This window comes from Schistocerca serialis, chromosome 5 (genome assembly GCF_023864345.2).
Source record: "Schistocerca serialis cubense isolate TAMUIC-IGC-003099 chromosome 5, iqSchSeri2.2, whole genome shotgun sequence".
NCBI classification, from domain to species: domain Eukaryota; kingdom Metazoa; phylum Arthropoda; class Insecta; order Orthoptera; family Acrididae; genus Schistocerca; species Schistocerca serialis.
The window spans coordinates 129,823,680-129,847,075 of record NC_064642.1 but is presented as its reverse complement, the minus strand read 5'-3'; the positions used below and the strand labels follow the sequence as shown (position 1 = coordinate 129,847,075).

The window sequence follows — 23,396 nt, the reverse complement described above, 5'->3', positions numbered from 1 at the left end:
CGAGCGTTGAGCAGATGTGTTCAGTTTATAATGTTCTGATGTTGTCAGGCGTCATTGTTTGACCTCAATATCTAATAAATGTTGAGCATGTTCCCTTCTTTACTTTACGGATGCATAAAATTTTAGATGCCTACAATATGACAAAATTTAAACAGATAAAAAACAAAACTACGTGATTACTTATATACTTCGGTTCAATTAGTGTGCCAGTACTAACAAAAAGCGTGGGTATGTCTCTTTACTAAGTCGTTTTTATGTGACGGAGGAAGAGGCCGCGGGAACGCTTCAAAGAAACAAGGATGATCATTGCACAACGACGTACACAAGAACGAAGCACGCAAAGAAAAAAAAAAGATACAGATGACGTAAGACATACAGCTGTGGGCGCGAAATAAGAGGTCAGTTATTAAGGCACAAAGAAGGGCCAGTTGGTGTAGCTCTAACTGGCCGAACAATGTATACCGAAATGAAGATTGTTGGCATTTACACTCTACTGTTTGTGGGAGAATTGTTGGGTAAGTGATAAAGTGGTAGTAACATGGTAAACATGCTGTACGATAAGAGAAAGCGCGCGATGTATGAATAATTAAAAGCGCAAGACACGTTTGCTCTTAATAGCGGCTAGTCTCATAAGTGACATACTGGTTTTTGCTTTGTTTGCAAGATCTGTGCACAGAGGCTTAAACTCAGGACTCAATAACTACATGATAAAAGGATTCAGCGATTCAGAGTCTTTCATAAACAGCTATAAGTGTTGCTGTAAGCAGTTCCGAAGGTGACTGCTTTTTATTTACGAATGACAGATCCACTCATCACTACAGCCGATTTTGTTGTACAGGAAAACACGAAAATGTGCTTTAAGAGAAAAATTTTGTTGCTCTTATTCGCTTAATTTAACTTACAAACAGGAAAAAACATGCGGTTTATCTGTATATCCACTATATCCCTGCTTGTTAATGAAGGTTTGCCGTTTGATGTGCCTCCACATGTAACAAAAGCATTTAGAAAGTGTAAAAGAGACATCATTGTTAAGTGATACTTCACATGAAGCTCCAAAATTCCATTCATGCAGACTGTAATTACAACATTCAGCAGCCACTGTTTGTACCATAGCATACCACCAACATTTCTTGTAACAAATGGAACAACCAGGGGCAAGAATTTACACTACCGGTATAGGTTTTTACAGATACTACGAGACACAATGTTTGTTCCATGAATGGATACAGAATATCAGTGTAGTGATAGATTTTGAAAGTAATTTATAATTGTGGGTCATATTGCTTGCTTGAAGCATTGTTCAGTCCCTTTTTTAGGCCACTGAAATAAAAGTAACATGTCTTTGGTTTGTATTATTGTACTGAACAAGATGAAATCAATTCTCACATTTAAACTGTATGGAAGATTGCAGCAATGACATTGTGGAATGAATTCCTTCACTGACAAAATAGATATTAAAAAGAAAAGGGCAAGAAAGAGAACAGCGAGCATCTTCTTGATTTAAATAGAAGTAGCTGTATATAAACTTCCTACACTTACTAGTGTGCATTTATCATTTGTTTGTTTCTTACTCACAATGGCAGTGCCTCAGCAGAAGTTTCGTGTTTAGCTGCCTGTCAGATAGACATTTCTTATCACAGTGCAACACTTCCTGCAGGTGGTGATAAACTACTGCAATACCGTGTGTGATGGATGCTGCCACTTCATTTGGTAGATAATTTTCGTATGGTACCATATATTAAGAAACTAACTTTTTTGCGTCATTTCACATCCAAAACTGTGGTGATAATACTCAGCTACCATGTGTGCTTTGGTTTGATCCACATTACACACGCTGTTCCTATGCTTTAATTTACTTTTGTCTTCACTATTTTGTATCCCTGATATTTCTTGTATCTCATGAAAAAAATTTTTATGGTACTTCATATGTTAATACTTTCATGTTACAGTTGCATCCATTATAGTTTTAGCTAGTTAGCAGATCACAGTATACAAATGTTAACATAAAAATAGTTCCTGTCCTGTCTAAAGTAGATAGGTATGGTAACTTAATTTTCAGTTAGTTGAAACAGAACCTAAATTATCATTATTATACAGTTACTGTAGTAATGGGACGCTGGCCACTATTAATGTCAGGTACATATAAAATATTAATATTTTATTTATGAAGCAAAATACAGAAACTGGTAACTGAAGAAGCGAAAGTTTAAGTTCTGTTTGGGCACTACTAAAGAGCTATTGTTTTTGGATCATGTCTATGTTGCTAAACAAATTCTAAATTCATAACAAATTCTAAATTCAGTATTGTTTTATGTTGAAAGCAAAGATCAGCTTAAGAAGAAGAATGTGTTAGTTTGTGTTGGATAATTAAGTGAATTTTCCTAACTAGCTTTTACACTCTCCACATGCCTTTAAGTCTTTAAGCCAACATAATCTTTTTCAAAAGTTGATGTGTGGTCATTAAAAGACTCTACAAATCCTAAAGAGAGCAAAGAGTATTGCATCACAGCCACTATCTTGTATGTTGTTGATAAAGAGAGAGATCAACTTTTCCAGTTACTGTTTGAAGAGTCTACAGGAGGTATATAGGTAGTCTTAAACATGGAGGTATATAGGTAGTCTTAAACATGGCACTAAAATTTTCATGCCAGTTAATGAGCCTTGTTTGTGCGTAACAGAAAGCAAAGGAAAGGCATATTTGCAAACAGAGAATAGCATAAACTTTTGACTATTAAACTTGTCAAACCAGGGACTGATTTCTTTGGAAATAGTTTAGGTAAAGGTATACAGGACAAGTGTGGAACAGTATGAGTATTGTACAGACTCTAGCAAGACAAGCAGGTGCACACAGTTTTTGCAGACACCAGTAAAATGAATAGGCACACACAATTTCTGTGTACCGCAGGAATTAACATTTGTGGTTGGCACAGGCAGTGATTTTTATCCAGAGACTCAAGTTTTCTTATTGATTCTGAAAAGACCTTTGATTCAGGAACCAGGTTTTAAATTGTAAAACATTTCCAGGGGCTGATGCGGACTCTGACCCCAATCTATTGGTTATGAACTGTAGATTAAAACTGAGGAAACTGCAAAAAGGTGGGAATTTGAGGAGATGGGACTGGGATAAACTGAAAGAACCAGAGGTTGTAGAGAGCTTCAGGGAGAGCATAAGGGAACTATTGACAACAATGGGGGAAAGAAATACAGTAGAAGAAGAATGGTTAGCTTTGAGAGATGAAATAGTGAAGGTAGCAGAGGATCAAGTAGGTAAAAAGATGAGGGCTAGTAGAAATCCTTGGGTAACAGAAGAGATATTGAATTTAATTGATGAAAGGAGAAAATATAAAAATACAGTAAATGAAGCAGACAAAAAGGAATACAAACGTCTCAAAAAGGAGATTGACAGGAAGTGCAAAATGGCTAAGCAGGGATGGCTAGAGGACAAATGTAAGAATGTAGAGGCTTATCTCACTGGGGGTAAGATAGATACTGCCTACAGGAAAATAAAGAGACCTTTGGAGAAAAGAGAAACACTTGCATGAATATCAAGAGCTCAGATGGAAACCCAGATCTAAGGAAAGAGGGGAAAGCAGAAAGGTGGAAGGAGTATATAGAGGGTCTATACAAGGGAAATGTTCTTGAGGACAATATTATAGAAATGGAAGAGAATGTAGATGAAGATGAAATAGGGGATACGATACTGCGTGAAGAGTTTCGCAGAGCACTGAAAGACCTAAATCGAAACGAGGCCCCAGGAGTAGACAACATTCCATTAGAACTGCTGACAGCCTTGGGAGAGCCAGGCCTAACAAAACTCTACCATCTAGTGAGCAAGATGTATGAGACAGGTGAATTAACCTCAGACTTCAAGAAGAATATAATAGTTCCAATCCCAAAGAAAGCAAGTGTTGACAGATGTGAAAAATACCAAACTATCAGTTTAATAAGCCACGGCTGCAAAATATTAACGCGAATTCTTTACAGACTAATGGAAAAACTGGGAACAGGTGAGGCAATACTGACCCTATGACTTATCTTAGGAAATAGATTAAGGAAAGGCAAACCTACATTTCTAGCATTTGTAGACTTAGAGAAAGCTTTTGACAATGTTGACTGGAATACTCTCTTTCAAATTCTGAAGGTGGCAGTGGTAAAATACAGGGAGCGAAAGACTATTTACAATTTGTACAGAAACCAGATGGCAGTTATAAGAGTCGAGGGGCACGAAAGGGAAGCAGTGGTTGGGAAGGGAGTGAGACAGGGCTGTAGCCTATCCCTGATGTTATTCAATCTGTATATTGAGCAAGCAGTAAAGGAAACAAAAGAAAAATTCGGAGTAGGTATTAAAATCCATGCAGAAGAAATAAAAACTTTGAGGTTCGCCGATGACATTGTAATTCTGTCAGAGACAGCAAAGGACTTGAAAGAGCAGCTGAATGGAATGGACAGTGTCTTGAAAGGAGGATATAAAATGAACAGCAACAAAAGCAAAATGAGGATAATGGAATGTAGTTGAATTAAATCGGGTGATGCTGCGGGAATTAGATTAGGAAATGAGAGGCTTAAAGTAGTAAATGAGTTTTGCTATTTGGGGAGCAAAATAACTGAGGATGGTCGAAGTAGTGAGGATACATAATGTAGACTGAAAATGGCAAGGAAAGTGGTTCTGAAGAAGAGAAATTTGTTAACATCGAATATAGATTTAAATGTCAGAAAGTTGTTCCTGAAAGTATTTGTATGGAGCATAGCCATGTATGGAAGTGAAACGTGGAAGATAAGTAGTGTGGACAAGATGAGAATAGGAGCTTTCGAAATGTGGTGCTATAGAAGAATGCTGAAGATTAGATGGGTAGATCACATAACTAACGAGGAGGTATTGAATAGAATTGGAGAGAAGAGGAGTTTGTGGCACAACTTGACTAGGAGAAGGGATCGGTTGGCGGGGCATATTCTAAGGCATCAAGGGATCACCAATTTAGTATTGGAGGGCAGCGTGGAGGGTAAAAATTGTAGAGGGAGACCAAGAGATGAATACAGTAAACAGATTCAGAAGGATGTAGGTTGCAGTAGGTACTGGGAGATGAAGAAGCTAGCTCAAGATAGAGTAGCATGGAGAGCTGCATCAAACCAGTCTCAGGACTGAAGACCACAACAACAACAACTTATTAAAATCATAACAGTGTCAAAATGTCACTCCGCCAACTGAATCTTGTGTGTGCGAAATACAATAGAAAAATGTCAAAATAAAAGACAAAAGTAATGGCTTTAAAGGAATGTGCAAAATTAGAAAAAGGTTTGCATTGATGGCCAGAAGAGCAGTTGTGAAACAGGCAACATAAGTTTCTCTCTTGGAGTATTGTATAGATGTGAGTACTGGATTCCCTCCGATAGAAGGGGGGGATCAAGTCACTCTCTCACTCACGCAGTCACTCTAAATTATAATTTATCGTTATATTGCGCTATTAGAAGATATGACCACAGTTAGTGTAGATGTAGATAAACATTTACAACTATTGAACTAAAGAAATCAGTCATTGATGAGAAGTTAACGGTTCTATGCTTATACCAGTCTGCTAGTGGTAATGCGGACACTTTCTTCAACAAATTAAAAGAAGACCTTGAAAGAGTCTCAGATAACAACAGGTGGTTATGTGAATATTAGCACAGGTGTTGAGGGTGAAATCTGTAAAAATTTCATAAACATTTTGAGCACTTTTGGCTTGGTTCAATTGCTAAACACTGCTACTAGGGTATCAGAAACTTCGGCATCAGTCTTAGATCATGTATTTACAAATATTAACAGGGAAAATTGTAATGTAATTGTCTTCTTCTTCACCTCCCAGTACCTACTGCAACCTACATCCTTCTGAATCTGCTTAGTGTATTGATCTCTTGGTCTCCCTCTACGATTTTTACCCTCCACGCTGCCCTCCAAAGCTAAATTTGTGATCCCTTGATGCCTCAAAACATGTCCTACCAACCGATCCCTTCTTCTAGTCAAGTTGTGCCACAAACTTCTCTTCTCCCCAATCCTATTCAACACCTCCTCATTAGTTATGTGATCTACCCATCTAATCTTCAGCATTCTTCTGTAGCACCACATTTCGAAAACTTCTATTCTCTTCTTGTCCAAACTGGTTATCGTCCATGTTTCACTTCCATACATGGCTACACTCCATACAAATACTTTCAGAAACGATTTCCTTGCCATTGCCAGTCTACATTTTATATCCTCTCTACTTCGACCATCATCAGTTATTTTACTCCCTAAATAGCAAAACTCCTTTACTACTTTAAGTGTCTCATTTCCTAATCTAATCCCCTCAGCATCACCCGATTTAATTTGACTACATTCCATTATCCTCGTTTTGCTTTTGTTGATGTTCATCTTATATCCTCCTGATCATTACTATCAGATAATAAAGCTAAAAAGAGCCTTGGTAAAACCCAAAAAACAGCAATTCTACAGAACGATCTTCTAAGAACATAAAGTACATACTTTTCCTAGGGCACTGACAAATAAAACCTGCAACGAAGGTATGTGGGAAACACTGTGGGTGGTAAGAACTCAAAATCCTGCACACTGTTTACATTTCCAAAAGTAGCATTTCTACATCAGCACTTAAAGAAAATAGATGGATAAGTGTGGGTATTAGAAAGTCCTCTCAGACATGTAGATTTCTCAGTTCTTTACAAAAGCATTACACTAATCCACAGTTCCTTGATTTCTGTCACAAGTATGAAAAATACACAGAAGGGTAAAGCTTACAGGAAAAAAAAGAAAAAAAAAAAAAAAAAAAAAAAAAAAAAAAAAAAAAAAAAAAATTATTTTTTCAGTGACAATACATAAAGCAGAAATAAAAACAAAGTATTTAGTATGGGATATTATATACCATTAAACTGGAAAAGATACAAATGAAAGTCAGGGTAGAATGATTAAAAAAAACAACAGGAATTGTCAAATGTTGTAAATGACTATTTCTCTGGTATTGCAGAGAAGTTGAGTAAAATCGTTTTGAAACACATATAGCACCCACAATGATTTACATTGCAATCACAATGACGTTGTTTCCCACGAGACAGCTTGAAGTAAAGATGCAATACAGAAAAATTAGATGTCAGCAGGCATAAATGAGATCCCAGTCTCTGTTCTGACAGTGTGCACACAAGCCCCAATAACAAACAAAATAAATAAGCCCTTTAGGTCTGGACTTTTTCCAGAATATGTAAAGTGTGCTTGAGTTGTGCTTCTACTCTAGAAAGGTAATGCAGAGATTACAGAAAACTACAGGCCAGTTTTGCTGTGTCTGCACCTAAAAAATAATTCAGTTAATAATGAAAGATAGTCTAATGACTTACATGAATAAATACAACTTTGTTAACAAAGCACAGTTTGATTCTGAAAGAGGGAAGAGCACAAAATCCGGCTCCACAAAGTTCACAGAAGTGATACTTGAAGCTCTTACAAGGAAGACTGTGTTACGGGCATATTTTCAGATTTGTCCAAGACTTTTGACATGTTGACATTAAAATACTACTAAATAAGCCAGAAGCAGTAGGTGTAAGAGGAATAGCTAACAAGTGGTTTGAGGAGATATACACTCCTGGAAATTGAAATAAGAACACCGTGAATTCATTGTCCCAGGAAGGGGAAACTTTATTGACACATTCCTGGGGTCAGATACATCACATGATCACACTGACAGAACCACAGGCACATAGACACAGGCAACAGAGCATGCACAATATCGGCACTAGTACAGTGTATATCCACCTTTCGCAGCAATGCAGGCTGCTATTCTCCCATGGAGACGATCGTAGAGATGCTGGATGTAGTCCTGTGGAACGGCTTGCCATGCCATTTCCACCTGGCGCCTCAGTTGGACCAGCGTTCGTGCTGGACGTGCAGACCGCGTGAGACGACGCTTCATCCAGTCCCAAACATGCTCAATGGGGGACCGATCCGGAGATCTTGCTGGCCAGGGTAGTTGACTTACACCTTCTAGAGCACGTTGGGTGGCACGGGATACATGCGGACGTGCATTGTCCTGTTGGAACAGCAAGTTCCCTTGCCGGTCTAGGAATGGTAGAACGATGGGTTCGATGACGGTTTGGATGTACCGTGCACTATTCAGTGTCCCCTCGACGATCACCAGTGGTGTACGGCCAGTGTAGGAGATCGCTCCCAACACCATGATGCCGGGTGTTGGCCCTGTGTGCCTCGGTCGTATGCAGTCCTGATTGTGGCGCTCACCTGCACGGCGCCAAACACGCACACGACCATCATTGGCACCAAGGCAGAAGCGACTCTCATCGCTGAAGACGACACGTCTCCATTCGTCCCTCCATTCACGCCTGTCGCGACACCACTGGAGGCGGGCTGCACGATGTTGGGGCGTGAGCGGAAGACGGCCTAACGGTGTGCGGGACCGTAGCCCAGCTTCATGGAGACGGTTGCGAATGGTCCTCGCCGATACCCCAGGAGCAACAGTGTCCCTAATTTGCTGGGAAGTGGCGGTGCGGTCCCCTACGGCACTGCGTAGGATCCTACAGTCTTGGCGTGCATCCGTGCGTCGCTGCGGTCCGGTCCCAGGTCGACGGGCACGTGCACCTTCCGCTGACCACTGGCGACAACATCGATGTACTGTGGAGACCTCACGCCCCACGTGTTGAGCAATTCGGCGGTACGTCCACCCGGCCTCCCGCATGCCCACTATACGCCCTCGCTCAAAGTCCGTCAACTGCACATACGGTTCACGTCCACGCTGTCGCGGCATGCTACCAGTGTTAAAGACTGCGATGGAGCTCCGTATGCCACGGCAAACTGGCTGACACTGACGGCGGCGGTGCACAAATGCTGCGCAGCTAGCGCCATTTGACGGCCAACACCGCGGTTCCTGGTGTGTCCGCTGTGCCGTGCGTGTGATCATTGCTTGTACAGCCCTCTCACAGTGTCCGGAGCAAGTATGGTGGGTCTGACACACCGGTGTCAATGTGTTCTTTTTTCCATTTCCAGGAGTGTAGTTCACACATCTGCTTGTGATACATTTTTGGTAAAACAAACTTAGACAAGAAATGTATAAACACAGGTGTTTCTCAGGGTAGTGTTTTGGGCCCAGTTGCGCTCATAATATATATATATCAATGACTTTCTATCCTGTACAAGACATGTAGGAAAAGTTCTGTTTGCTGATGACAGCAACATCCTACATAGTCACTGATATGACACCAGAACTCCTATTAGAGAAGGCAAATGAAACCTTCAAGGTTGTTTATGATTGGACAGTATGTATTAGAGAAGGCAAATGAAACCTTCAAGGTTGTTTATGATTGGACAGTATGTAAAAAATTAAAATTGTAAAAAATTAAAATTGTAAAAAATTAAAATTGAACATAAAAAAACGGTGTGTACTGTAGTATACAGAGAGAAAATAACTTTGTTGCATTAAACATAGAGATAAATCTGTAAATTGTGTAAAAAACATGAAGTTTTTAGGGATGAAAATTGATTGTTAATTAACATGGAATGAATGAACAAAAAGACTGGCAATAAGAATGTGATCAGCATGTTGTGTTCTTAGAGTTCTATTATCAGTTTGTAACAGCCCATGTCTTTTGGTACATTTAATACTTAGCTAAGGGACTCTTTTTTGGGGATCGAAGGCACAAACACCATTTTTAAACTGCAGAAAAGTGCCTTAAGGATTATAATTAGAAGCAGTAGTTGGGCTCATTGGAAAAAAAAAAAAAAAAAAAAAAAAAAAAAAAAAAAAAAAAAAAAAAACCTGATGTCCTTACTGCACCAAAGTGAGTGTCTACCAATTGGTTGTGCCTATCAGGGAAAATGTTAGTTAATAAGTATTTCAATAATAGTCCTATATATAATCATGGAGTTTAAAAAGGCAGCTAAAGCATTCTTCGTAAGTAATGCATAGTATACAGTTAAAGATTACTTAGAGCACACAGAGTAGTGGTTAATAATGAAAGGGGATGACTGCAACACTCTGCTGTATTACCATACATGATCACGATGTAATTATGTTACAAGAAAATCATGTGCCAAGAACTATAGAGCTTGATAATGATGTCTTGCCTTTTTCCTGAGTTCAGCATCTCAGTTATCATGGGGGGATGCTATGCAGTTTTTCAGCTGAACAGAGAATAACGTATGAAGATGTGCATAGTTGCATGTTTATGAGGCTAGAGGCAGTTTTCTGAGCAGACTGAAAGTAGTGGAAGGGGCATAGCAGCATGTTTATGCTTCAGAAGTCACCACCGGTGTCAATTGTGTATGCAACAATGAAGAGCAAAGCTATGTTTCATATTATGAGTTATCTGGATCAGATTGTGTGTAAAACAGTGAACATTGTACAATGAAGCAGTGTAGTAGTTGTGATGCAGACTGTATATCAAGGAGGAGGGTGTTTGCTCTGTCCCACCACCTTGATTTTGTTGTTCCATGGCTTTAAGGCAAATGCAGTCAAGGCCATCCAGCCCACTGCCCAATCTTCTTCTTTTTTTTTTTTTTTTTTTTTTTTTTTGTTTTGTTTTGTTTTTGGTCATCAGTCTACTGACTGGTTTGATGCGGCCTGCCATGAATTCCTTTCCTGTGCTAACCTCTTCATCTCAGAGTAGCACTTGCAACCTATGTCCTCAATTATTTGCTTGACGTATTCCAATCTCTGTCTTCCTCTACAGTTTTTGCCCTCTACAGCTCCCTCTAGTACCATGGAAGTCATTCCCTCATGTCTTAGCAGATGTCCTATCATCCTGTCCCTTCTCCTTATCAGTGTTTTCCACATATTCCTTTCCTCTCCGATTCTGCGTAGAACCTCCTCATTCCTTACCTTATCAGTCCACCTAATTTTCAACATTCGTCTATAGCACCACATCTTCATAAAAAGTAAATTTATATACTCTTGTGTATTTTTACATTTTTAGTGATTTCTTTTCATTGCATCACAATGACAAATTCTATGTTACTGTAAGATGATCCCTGAGTGAATAAATAAATAAATAAACAAACAAATATTGATATAGCAATGTGTGCATTGAATGAATTGAGAATGGCAGATTACTTATACAAACAGCGCCACCTTATTGGGAAGTGGGCTGTTGGAAGGCCACATAAGGGATAGACTGAAATGTGAACCCGGAATTGGCAGCCAACTAAACTTTGAATTGCAGCAGAATAAAAAAAGGAATCAGATGGACACAAGGGTTGGTGGGATAGTGTAAGGCAGGTTTTTTGGCAGATGATTCAGTAGCTGCACAACAAGATGAAAGGAGTGCAGAGGGTGGTGTTCATAAGAGATAGGGGGAGGGAGGGCCAAAAAGGGAAGGAAGGTGGAGATGAAGAGAAGACAGGGAGGGGAGGGGGGGAAGTAAGAGAGAATGCTCACATTGGGGGGGGGGGGGGGGTCAATTGTGGGAGAAGTTAGTGCACAATCTGGACTGGGAATCAGTGTTGTAGACAGAAAGGAGAAGGGAAAAGATAAGGAGAGGCAGGGATTGCATGAGTGCAGGATATGCTGCAGAGCTTTCAGCCAAAGCCTTCATCAGAAAAGAAAACAAACACACACACCTTCACACAAGCAAGCTCACCTCATGCACACATGACTGCTATCTCCAGCTGCTACGGCCAGAATGCAACTGTCATGTTGAACAAAAATAGCAGTCTCAAGTGGGGCAGAGAAGGGAAAAGAAGAGTACTGTCTGATTGAGTGAGCAGGGACTAGATGGCAGCATGACAAGGCTGCAAGGCACAGTTTTGTTGGTAGAGGGTGGGGGAAGGGAGCAGAAAAGGGGAAAAAGAACCAGTGGGTGCACTGGCAGAGTGGCACACAGTGATGGAGAGGGGATGTGACTTGGAAGCATATGGTAGGACAGTGGGGCAGAAACTGTTGGGTGGAGGTTGTGGGAACAGTAGGTTACAGTAGGCCAGGATAATTCTGGGAGTAGAGAATGTGCTGTAAGAATAACTCCCATCTGCCCAGTTCAGAGAAGCTGGTGGTGGAAGGGATGGCTCTACAGGTTGTGAAGCAACCTTTGAAATCGAGAATCGGCTACATGTTGTGCCACAGGGTAGTCCACTTTCCTCTTGGCCACAGTTTGGCTATGGCTACAGTTTCTCTATGGCTATTCATCATAATAGACCGTTGGTTGGTAGTCACACTAATATAAAAAGCTGTGCAATGTTTGCAGCAGAGTTGGTATGTGACATGACCGCTTTCACAGCTGGTCCACCCTCTGACGGGGTGTGATAAGGCTGTGACAGGTCTGGACTAGGAAGTGTTGGATGGGTGGAGTGGGTGGGTGGGAGGACTTGCTCCTGGGACTCATGTGGTAAGACATTGGGATTGGGAGTGGTATAGAAATGGACTAGAATGTTGTGGAGGTCTGGTGGCTATGGAGCACCATTGTCGGAGGGATGGGAAAGATTTTGGGTAGTATGTCCCTCATTTTAGAGCCTGATGATAAATAATCAAAGCCCTGATGAAGGATGTTCAGTTGTTCCAGACCAAGGTGGTACTGGGTGACAAAGGGGGCACTCCTTTGTAGCTGATCAGGAGTTGGTGTGAGAATTGGGAGTGTGAGGGGATACGGCATGGGAAATCTGTTTGCAAACTAGGTCTGGGGGGTAATGCCTGTCTGTGAAGACCTTTCTGAGACCTTCAGCATACTGGATAATGGAGTTCTTCTTGCTGCAAGTACGCTGTCCCCAAGTGGCCAGGCTGTATGAGAGGAATTTTTTACTGTGGAAGGAATGGTGGCTGTTGAAATGCAGGTACTGTTGGTGGTTTATTGTGGACAGAGGTGCCACCAAGAGAAGAGGAAGTCAGCTCCAGGAAGGTGGCACACTGGGTTGAGGAGGACCTGGTGACACAGATGGAAGAGAAGGTGTTGAGGTTTTGAGGGAATAAAGAGAGGGTGTCTTTGTTCTGATTCCAGATCATGAAGATATTGTCAGTGAACCTGAACCAGACCAGGGGGTTTGGTGTTTTGGGAGGCTTCGAAGGATTCCTCTAGATGGACCGTAAACAGGTCGGCATAGGAAGGTGCCATGTGGGTGCCCATGACCGTGCCACTGACTTTTTTTTTTTATACCTTCCATTCAAAGGACAAGTAGTTGTGTGCTATGGTAATGATAGTAAAGTGTATGAGGAAGTGGATTTGGAGTCCAACGAACATTGGTACAGGTAGTGTTCAATAGCAGCAATATCATGGGCATGAGAGACATTGATGTATAGGGAACTGGCATCAACATGATGAGTAGAGATCCAGGAGGTAAAGGCATGGGTATGGTGGAGAGTTGGTGAAGGAAGTGGTTGGTATCTTTGACATGGAAAGCTAGATTTTGGGCCGTTGGTTGGAGGTGTTGGTCAATAAGGGTTGGAATTCTTTTAGTGGGGGTGCAATAACCATCTACAAGGAAGTGTCCAGGATTGTTGATTCTGGGGAACAATTAGAAGGTGAGTGTGCAGGGTGACATAGAGATGAGGAGGAAAATAGGTACCTGGAGCAGGGATTGGAGGTTGTGTTGGACTTATGGGATGGAATCACCCTGGCAGAATTTGTAGGTGGAGGAGTCAGACAATTGGCAGAGGCCTGCTGCAAGGTAGTCACTTCGATTCAAAGTGGTGGAACCTTCGTGTTCTGATAGGATGATTCTTGTTGAAAGTTTTTTGTTTTTGGGAAAGTACTTGGGAAAGGAAACACTTCTTTGCCATCAGTCCCTCCAACCAAAGTCAACCTAATCCCAACATTGAACACTACCTCTCTCAGTTCATACTACCATCCAACTGTGATCCTCCTCCCCCCTCCTACTTAACCACCCCCGGGTCATCTTCCAGGAATACCATACCTTCAACTTGGCCTCATCATCCTTCCCCAGGTCCTTCTCTGTGTGCTTGTTTGTGCATATTTTTAGATTTTTCACATATTTGTGCATATTTTTAAATATTTGTGTGTATTTTAGTGTGTCTGTATGAAATTTTACGTGTCCATACATATTGTTGCGTGTCTGTATGTATTTTTTCTACAAGTTCTTTCCTGTTATGCAGTTTCCCTCACAACCACCTAACACCTTCATTTGCCCATTTCCAATGTCATTTCCTGTTTCTCCAATGCCATCTCTACCACAATGGACCCTTGTTCCATCTTTCTGCAACAGTTCAGAAAAGCATCCCTTTCCCTGGCTAAAACCCAGTCTCACATCCTATTTCTTAAATGTTGCCTGAAGTGTGGAACCCCCCCCCCCCCTCCCCCCTCCCCACAAAGGCCTAACCATAAAATTCCTTCCTCTGGGCTACATCCCTCCTTCCACAATGATGTTTCCTCTTCAGATTCTGCTAGTCCCTCTCCCTCCCAAAGCTAATACCGCAAAAACACACCTCTGCGACACAGGCATCCCAGAAACACCTCTGCAAGATACTGATACTGTGCAGTGGCTACTACATACACAACATCTTTGAAATTGAATTCCTTGCTCTCCAGCACCAATCCCATAAGTTTTCTAACCTGCTGACATCATACTGCCTCATTTGGATGCAACTATACAACTCCTATCCTACCCACAGCATTCCTCCTCATCAACCCCTCACACCACCCAGATCCTTCCTAGCTGACATTTTCAATTTGCCACATCACTCAAAACACCCTGTCAACACCTCACTAAATCCAGACCCAAAACAATCCCAGAACAGTGTTGCTAACCTTTCCACCAAAATCCTCGGCCCCATAGAAGCCTCAGTCCTATCCAGAGGCCTTACAATGTTGGGCTTGTCAAAGATGTACTCTTCTTCTCCCAATCCCTTCAATGGAAACACTTCTTTGGCACCAATCCCTCAGCAGAAGCAAGGTCAATCATACACAGCATTAAAACAGATCCTAATGTAATCATCTTACCTGCAGATAAAGATTCCACCACTGCCGTTATGAATCATAGTGACTACCTGGTGGAAGACCTCTGCCATTTGTCTGACTCCTGCAACTATAAACTCCGCCAGAGTGATACTATCCCCTAAGTCCAGTGTAAGCTCCAGTTGCTGCTCCATGTACCTATTTCCCTCCTCATCCCTATGTCACCCTGCACACCCACCTTCTACAAGCTCCTCAAAATCCACAGCCCCAACAGTCCTTGATGCCCGATTGTAGCTTGTTAGTGTACTCTCACGAAAGACTTTTGGCCCTCATTGACGAACATCTACAACCAATTACTTAAAATCTGACCTCCCATGTTGAAGATACCAACCGCTTCCTTCACCGAATCTCCACCATCCCCACCCCTGTACCTCCTGGAACACCACTCGTCATAGTTGACACCAATTTCCAATGCATCATCACCAACATCCCTCATGGCCACGGTGTTGCTGCTGTTGAACACTACTTCTTTCAATGTCCTTCTGACTTCAAATCCACTACGTCATTCCACATACACCTTACTAATTTTATCCTAACACACGAGTACTTCTCCTTTGAAGGAGCTGCACCTGGTAGCTTTGTCATGCCACTGTCTAGTCCCAGCACGCTCCACCAAACAGCGTTCATCTCTCCCTTCAGCAGTACCCTGGTATCTCTGCCCCGTTGCCACCCCACTCCAGATTGTTGTTTTTGTTCAATGTGAGAGTTATATTCTGGCCATAGTGGCCGGAGATAACAGTTGTGTGTGGGTGAGGTGCCACTTGCTTGCATGAATGTGTGTGTGTCTTGTTTTCTGAAAAGTGCTTTGGCCAAGCGTAACTGTATTATTGTAGCGCCTGTATGCAATTCACCGTATCATCTACATGGTGAGTTGCAGTCTGCATTTTTCATAATGATGTTGATTTATAATGTGGCTGGTTTTACACATGGCCCTGCCATTTGTTGAGTAGGAAATGTCTGCAAGTGACCGTGGTAGGAGGTGGTGGATGGTGTATGGGATGCTAAGCACAAGGGAATCATCTTTGGGTATGAGAACAGGGTGGAGGAAGGATGGACAAGGTTATCCTGTAGGTTGAGTGGGTGGCAGAACACTACTTTGGGTGGCGTGTGTGGGATATTCCTCATCTCAGGACATGACACAGGGTAGTCAAAGCCCTGGTATATAGATTGTGGTTGAGCTGTTCAAGGCCAGGCTGATACTGGGTTATCAAAAGAGTGCTGGCCAGTGGCTGCATTACAGGTTTATTGGTGTCAGAGGAGGAGATGGTACAGAAGATCTGTTTATGGATGAGCTGAATAGGATACAGTTTGTCAATAAAGGCTCTGGTAAGGTTATCAGTATTGGGAGTCTGTGTGGTTGTGTGTGAATGTGTGTACTTTTTCAAATGAGTAAAAAAAAAAAAAATAAATAAATAAAAGAAAAAGACCAAGAGCTCAAAAACTAGTGTAAATACCGGTTTCTTACTTTTAATGGTGTAATATTTTATATAACAGAGTAAGAGAATTTTGCTTATATATTAGTCTTGTTTTGCAATCTTGTTATGTTTCCTGTGATACATTCAGTGGATTCTGCTAATACATAAGCCTTGTCTCTGTTGCTAGACATTTTCCTGTGACTAAATGTAATGATGTACATTTTGTGAATATTGCTTTGTATAAATACTTGTTATGAACTTTATGGAAGTTGATAATGGTGTTAGAGTGCTGAAGCAGTTTTGTCTGACAACATTTATAATATACAGCAGAATTTTATTGTGTGCAGCTGCCTTACCACCACCTGTTACTGACAAGGAATTACAAACCCTGAGTGAAACTTTGCTGAAAAAAGATGTGAACAATGCTGCCAAATTCATAAAAATAAATTATCAGGCCCGTACAAGATCAAACAGCCTAACAGATGCTGCACCTTTGCCGTAAGTCATTAATCTCTTAAATGCTGGCTTGTGACAGTTCAGTGCACAAACCTGTAGCTGTTAATCTTAAAAGTATTTCTATAGTGAAGATGATGTATGGATGCCATAAATTTTAGTTAATTAGTTAGTTCCATGTTCCTTAGATCATATTCACAGTAAATGGTTTGATGTGGAACGTGTCAGTTGAACATAATTTTGCAGAGTTGCTTGATAATTGTCGTGTTTCATGGGCCAAAGAAATGATGATGTGTGTTACCTAATTTTTCACCACAGATCTACAAAGTTACATTCATAGTTTATGCTCTTTATTCTAATGATGTTCTATAACTCTAGTTTTGTCTTCAGTTGTACTTGCAAACTGGAATAAATTTTTATTACAGTTTGTGAGCAACAAGCTTTGTGACATTGCATGCCAATTTTATATGTCCAAAAATGGCATCTTTAGATTGTCCATCCCATTTATATTAAACATCACTTATTTTCCAAAGAGTCTTCTTTATGTCATCAGACAGAAAAAGCTGATGTCTATTATGACTTTTGTGCAGATTTTGACATTAACAAATATGTCAGTTTCTACCACTACTACCTGTGCAGTAGCATTCAATTTCAACTGCTGTGTGTTGTCTCTGAGGTTTAATACCTGTGTAGTGCTCCCACTGGATTTCAGAGTTAAGATTTTTACTTACTTCAGTCAGTAGAGATTACATATTATTCTGATTTCCTCTTCTTCTTACATACCCATGACTCTTGTTACAGTATCGAGAACTCCTTTTCCTTCTTACGCAGTGTATGCTGGAAGGAAATGACATATGACAGTTTCTGTTTGTCTTCAGTAAATGTGCAGATACTTTTCATATACATCTTCTGTACATGAAATCTCCCATAATTCTTCAAAATTACTTTTATTTATATAGTTTTCTTCAATATTCATAATGAATTCGGAAGCACTGTTTACAAATTCAGAGTTCAGAGTGCAAAGTGACAATTCAAAATGACAAATCAAATCATTTGTTTTTCACAGAATATAATCATTGTTATGTTTCCCTTCTTTTGTTCTTGGGATAATATGCTACTCCGTAGTGGGCCATAGATTCATGGAGCGTATACATTGTGTCTGTGTATGTACACCCTGTAGCAAATTACTGCAATCCCTGTCCCATCCTGAAGATGTGTCTTGTCCATTGTGCTGGTTTTCCACGAGAAAATAAGTAAGAGACCTGCACAGTAGTTGTGCTCTCCCATACAAGAATTTGTTTTGTCATTTTTTCATTTGTAAGCATCATTCATCAGTAAGGAATGTGCAGAGATACACATCAGTAATCATTCTTCCACAGCTGCCATGTAATTCTTTGAACGGCCACGGTCACTTGTTCAACATTGCACTTGTGAGTGATCTTTTGTTAATTAACCTGTCAACAACCTGAAGATTGGTTGAATGTGACATATGAAGTGATTTACTCAGCCAGTTACTGGGGGATCTACAGTTCATATTAAACTTCAAACCACAGTGAAACTTGAAATACTAACCATTGTCAGAGGTAAAAGAAGTCATAAGTAAAAGCTAAAATACTTGAACTGACTGGGGATTGAATCCCAGTTCATTGGATTTGTAGTTTGGCACTTGCCCTATGTGTCACAAGTGACCTTTTATGCTTTGATTAATCTTTGAGTTATTTGCATTCTAATGTAGTTAATCATGATCCCAGTTTTCCAGATACTTGCCTTGTCAGCTGATGCTGACAACTGCAGTTTTGGTTTTCTGTGTAATTGGGGTTTTCACAGTAAACCCATGTCGTCCCTTAGGATACTGAACAAGCCAATTTTATATCATAAAGAAAACAAATCTTGCAATAATCACACAATAAGATATGCAGAAAAGGAAATTTTTTGATCTAAAATTTGGGGGTGTGCTATGATACACTTTAATTTATACAAACATGGACTGGGACACCACGAATGTAATAATTCTTCTGTCTGCATGTTTTTTATGAATAATGTAAGAATGATTTCACTTTGGTTCCAAATTCTTTTCAGGAAATTATTTATAGCATTATCCAGATCATGGACTGGCAAACTACGAATGTAATAATTCTTCTGTCTGCATGTTTTTTTATGAATAATGTAAGAATGATTTCACTTTTGGTTCCAAATTCTTTTCAGGAAATTATTTATAGCATTATCCAGATCATTTTTTCATGTTGGATGATTTAAAATAACTGCTTAAGAATATTGCAATACAAAAGTTTGCCACTGCTTGATTTGTTTCCATAGCTTAAGAATATTGTTTATTTTTGTTGCTGTTGTATCATCCAGAGGATGTATTATTCATTACTTGTTTGTTGCGGTAGCATCAACTTGAAACAAATTTTTATTTCATCGAATTTCTGTTAAATTGTTTCTGTAATTTTCATTGCTTTCCAGTCTTCCAGTTAACTAAGCTTTTAATAGTCTGAAACAGGTAATTATTATATAACTCCAGTATGTTTATATACTAATAGATTGATACGCAATATCCTCTTTGTCTGCTTTGCTTTTTGTAATTATATGAAATATTTATTTTCATTACGCCTTTCTTAAAGCTTCCAGTAAGGCAGGGTAATGGTTTATCAAAGAAACTTTTCAGACAGCACAGGTTAATTGTAACTCTCCACTGACAAATAGTTATTTCCACTTTCACTGTAATCATAGTAATCAAACATCACAACAACTACAGACGTTTGTCATTATGACAATTACATCGTCTTTGCTAACATACAACCTTTCTTTTATAAGTATAACATGAAGACTGAACATTTCCAAAGTGTTTCATATATTTTTTTTCTTTTTGCATTTAAAAAAGGATTGGCATAGGGGCTCTGATCAAAATGGCAATCCCTGTTGCCAGTAGCTGTCCATCGGCTAACATTGGCACCCTGACCAGCCTGGCAATGGTCCAACACAGCAAAGTATATATGTCCGTGCTGCTACAATCCCTGCACATGAACGTAAAACATAAATGATAAACATTTTGTTGTTATCTCAAGAAATCATAATTTCTGAAAACTCTTTAATGATCTTGTATTCAGAATGCCATCACACTACAAATGGGTTGATCCGAAGTGAGGAGGGAGACTCACAGCAAGAGAAATATGGGCACAGAACATCCCAACTAACATTGTTCCAATTGTACAATGAAGTCTTTCACAATCAGATATCTTACCTGCTGGTAAATCTTCTGGGTTGTATGGTCATGGCCCACGAAACTTCTTCATTCCTAAATTTTTGTTCAAAGCTCCCTGAATATCTTCAGAAGTGGTCATGGCTCTGCTGAGTATTGTTGGCTTGGTAAGACTCAGCAGAACCATGAGCACCTCTGAAGATGTACAGTGCACTGTGCAGCTCTGAATAAAACACTAGGAATGAAGAAGTTTCATGGGCCATGACCATATAACCTGGAATGTTTACCAAGAGCCAACACTGTTCTATTTTTTAACCAACAGTTTCAAGTTCAACACATACATTTTGTTCTATTTGCTATTATGAATAAGTGCAGTTGAGAAAAGGCTCCTAAACTTAATTATTGAGATGGAAGTTCTCTTTTTCATGGAAGCCACAAGCAGCTGGCAGTTGATCACCAGTTGATGTTGGCTGAAAAATATGTTTTTGTACATAGAGTTGTATTGGTATTGTCGACTTATATGGTGACAGCTTCGGCTGCTTCTCTATTTTTAAGGCTATTATGAAATATGTTGAATATATTAGTATAAATAACTTTCAACCTAATGTCATGTGGATTGCCCAACTTTGTCAGGTAAAAGCTATATTAAGTAGTATTTGTCATCTTGAATCTATGTGTGCTGTATCCTAATTGTCATCATTTTATGTATGTATATTAATTATTTATTCTTTCTTTGTCACTCATACAGCTTAATTTCTGTTGACAAGAGAGTCTTTCAGTTACCAACTGTAGCAAAAGTGCGCATGCTTTATGATAATTATGTTGCTGATACGTCTGTCAATGAGCATGTTACTGCCCAGGAACGTGCAGAGGAGAGCAGTCTTTTGGATACATTTCTTGCAACTCCCGTAATGAGTACTGCAATGCGCTTTCTGGCAGATCATGGTAATTAGCTATTTTACAAAATCTTCTTTCCATATTTTAATCAAAAGTGGTTGGTTATGTTTGAAAATGGATGCTATTACAGGATTGGTAAGACGAGATCCAAAGGCATACAAGAATTTGCTGAATCAAATTTGGTTTGGAATGTATTCCAGAGGAGGTGGACGTGTAGGATCAAGTGCATTTGAACATGTATTCCTAGGTGAACTGAAGAGAGGAGAAATTTCAGGGCTACACAACTGGATCTTTTTTAATAATGAAGAAATTTTAAAACATGCGGATTATTTAGGATACATTAGAAAGCTTGAATTGGGAGATGTAAGTATGTAATGTATTTATTTTCTGTTTATTCTATACATGTTCCATAGATCTACACAATAATGATCTCACCATGGATATGAAATGTGTCAAGGTTATTGTTATAAAAATTTGTGTATATAGCACACAGCAATGTAACACTTGAGTGGACCAGGAGTGAAGATAGTATTGTGTTTGAAACATGGTACTGGAACACTTCCATTTGAAAATTCATTTGTCACTGTAGTAACAGAAAGTATGCTACAATGATAGACTTAAATATGCAACAATTTCATTTTGAAAATGACACCTCTGTTTCTTAAACCTTTACCTCTCTGGAAACGAGTTGAAAATTTTGTTTTGAGCATACTGAACACCTCTCCACAACCCTCAGAAATTTTTAAAATTCAGGGTGGATGCCAGTCTTGTATCTGATGCTTGTGAGCATTTGCATTGCTTGTACCAAGTAGAATTCCTTAGAACAAACCACATTAGAGAAAGTGTTTATTGACAGGCAATTGTAATTATTTCCATCTGCCTAAATTTCCGTTATGGACAGAGAAATATTTGTGATAATCCAAAATAAAAACCACAATGCTCCAAACAGTATTCTTTAATGAATAAAAAACTTATTTACTTCTGACACTCTTTGAGAAGGAAAGTTGGAAACTCCTTTTTCGCTTTTGGATTGAACAATGTGTATTGATATGTGGATGTGTTTGTTTTTACAATTTCAGGTGAAACTTGATTAGAGTTTAACATCAGGTCTCAGGTGACTATATGTTATGGATTTCAGTTTTGTTTATGGCTGTGAGATAATATAATAATGAGAGCCCCTCTTAAAGCTTGTTACGTTATCACAGTGTGACTGACTTTGTTCTTTTGTTGCATAAAGAAAGAAACTGTTAATAATGTGTGGTTTTTAAAGTAACTCCCACTCACTGTTTCAGAAATCCACAATAAATATTAAAAAAAAAAAGGGATCACTCACGAAACAAATGTACTTTTAGTGCATCAGTGAATAAAGTTATGTAGTTTCTGGTAAAGTAGTCTCAAATATTAATTCAGACTGTAAATTGCAGATTTATATTTATGTAAAGAGCATAAGAGAAACAAATGCAGACAGATAAAAAGAACCTGATGTCTTGCATTAACAATAATTTTTCATTCAGTAACTAATAATTTAAACAGAGAATAGACTGTTAGCTTACATAATGGCTAAATTCTTGATGGCTAGACACCACACTTTACTTTTATTTTGACAAGATAACTACATAAGGTGTGTTTGCATTTTCAGTATCCTGTCAGTTGAGTGTCCTAGTGTAATGGCCATTTGCTGAATACTTTTTTTGCTTATTTCAGAAGGGAGCAATCTTGAAGCTGCACTACAAATGGGAAAATGTTATAAAACCAGTTGGATCCATGTTTGTTGGCACTAGTCCAGAACTGGAAATGGCACTTTACACAGTATGTTTTGTAGCACGCCCCGATCAAAAGTGCTCTCTTAGTTTAAGTGGGAAAAGAGTTTTTATAAACACACATACTTTTCGCTACAGAGGAAAGAACATGATAGGAAGTGCTTATCCTGAAATATAGGAATTGTTGTAACTATTAAACACACTTCATGTTTTTATTGTGTGGCTGATTACTTTTTTTAGTGACTTTTTTGAGTATTGAGCTTTACTAACTATGTAGTAATATAATTTTGATAATAAACTGATAAGAAAGTATATATTAACAAACTAAATTGGTGATGAAAGTATAACTTTTTTGTGACTTTTTTCAGTATTGAGATTTATTAACTATGGAGTAATATAATTTTGATAAGAAAGTATATATTAACAAACTAAATTGGTGATAAAAGTATAACTTCTGTATTCTTTGATTTCATGTTTATTTATGGAAGTATCCATGGATTAAATTGTATTCTGGTGCCACAGGAACAGATCATATACAAGAAGCTGCAATAGTTCAGCTTTTTTTAAATGGTCTTAATTTTAGATGTTTTATTTCATATGACAGCATGTGTATTTTTATTATTGTCATCTAATAAGTGTGCCATAACAAGATGTTTGTAATAAATGAGCAAAGAAATATGTTTCACTTTAAGACAAAATGAGCAATAAAAGATTTTTTTTATATCAAAAGGAAAACTGTCCTGAAAA

At 39.2% G+C, this 23,396-nt stretch overlaps 1 protein-coding gene across 2 annotated transcripts; it reads left to right on the top strand.

Annotated features, from left to right (window-relative positions):
- Window positions 1-23,368, top strand: LOC126481580 (endoribonuclease CG2145-like). Of its 2 annotated transcripts, none has more exons than XM_050105439.1 (5): window positions 1-515; window positions 16,685-16,835; window positions 20,741-20,937; window positions 21,020-21,252; window positions 22,594-23,368. In XM_050105439.1, exons 1-5 carry the CDS (start codon window positions 455-457, stop codon window positions 22,825-22,827), a joined length of 876 nt encoding a protein of 291 aa, XP_049961396.1. In that variant the 5' UTR covers window positions 1-454; the 3' UTR covers window positions 22,828-23,368. The 2 variants fall into 2 exon arrangements, with proteins under 2 accessions (XP_049961396.1, XP_049961397.1); XM_050105440.1 differs by lacking the exon at window positions 1-515 and adding an exon at window positions 16,149-16,248.
- The last annotated feature ends 28 nt before the right edge of the window (window positions 23,369-23,396 follow it).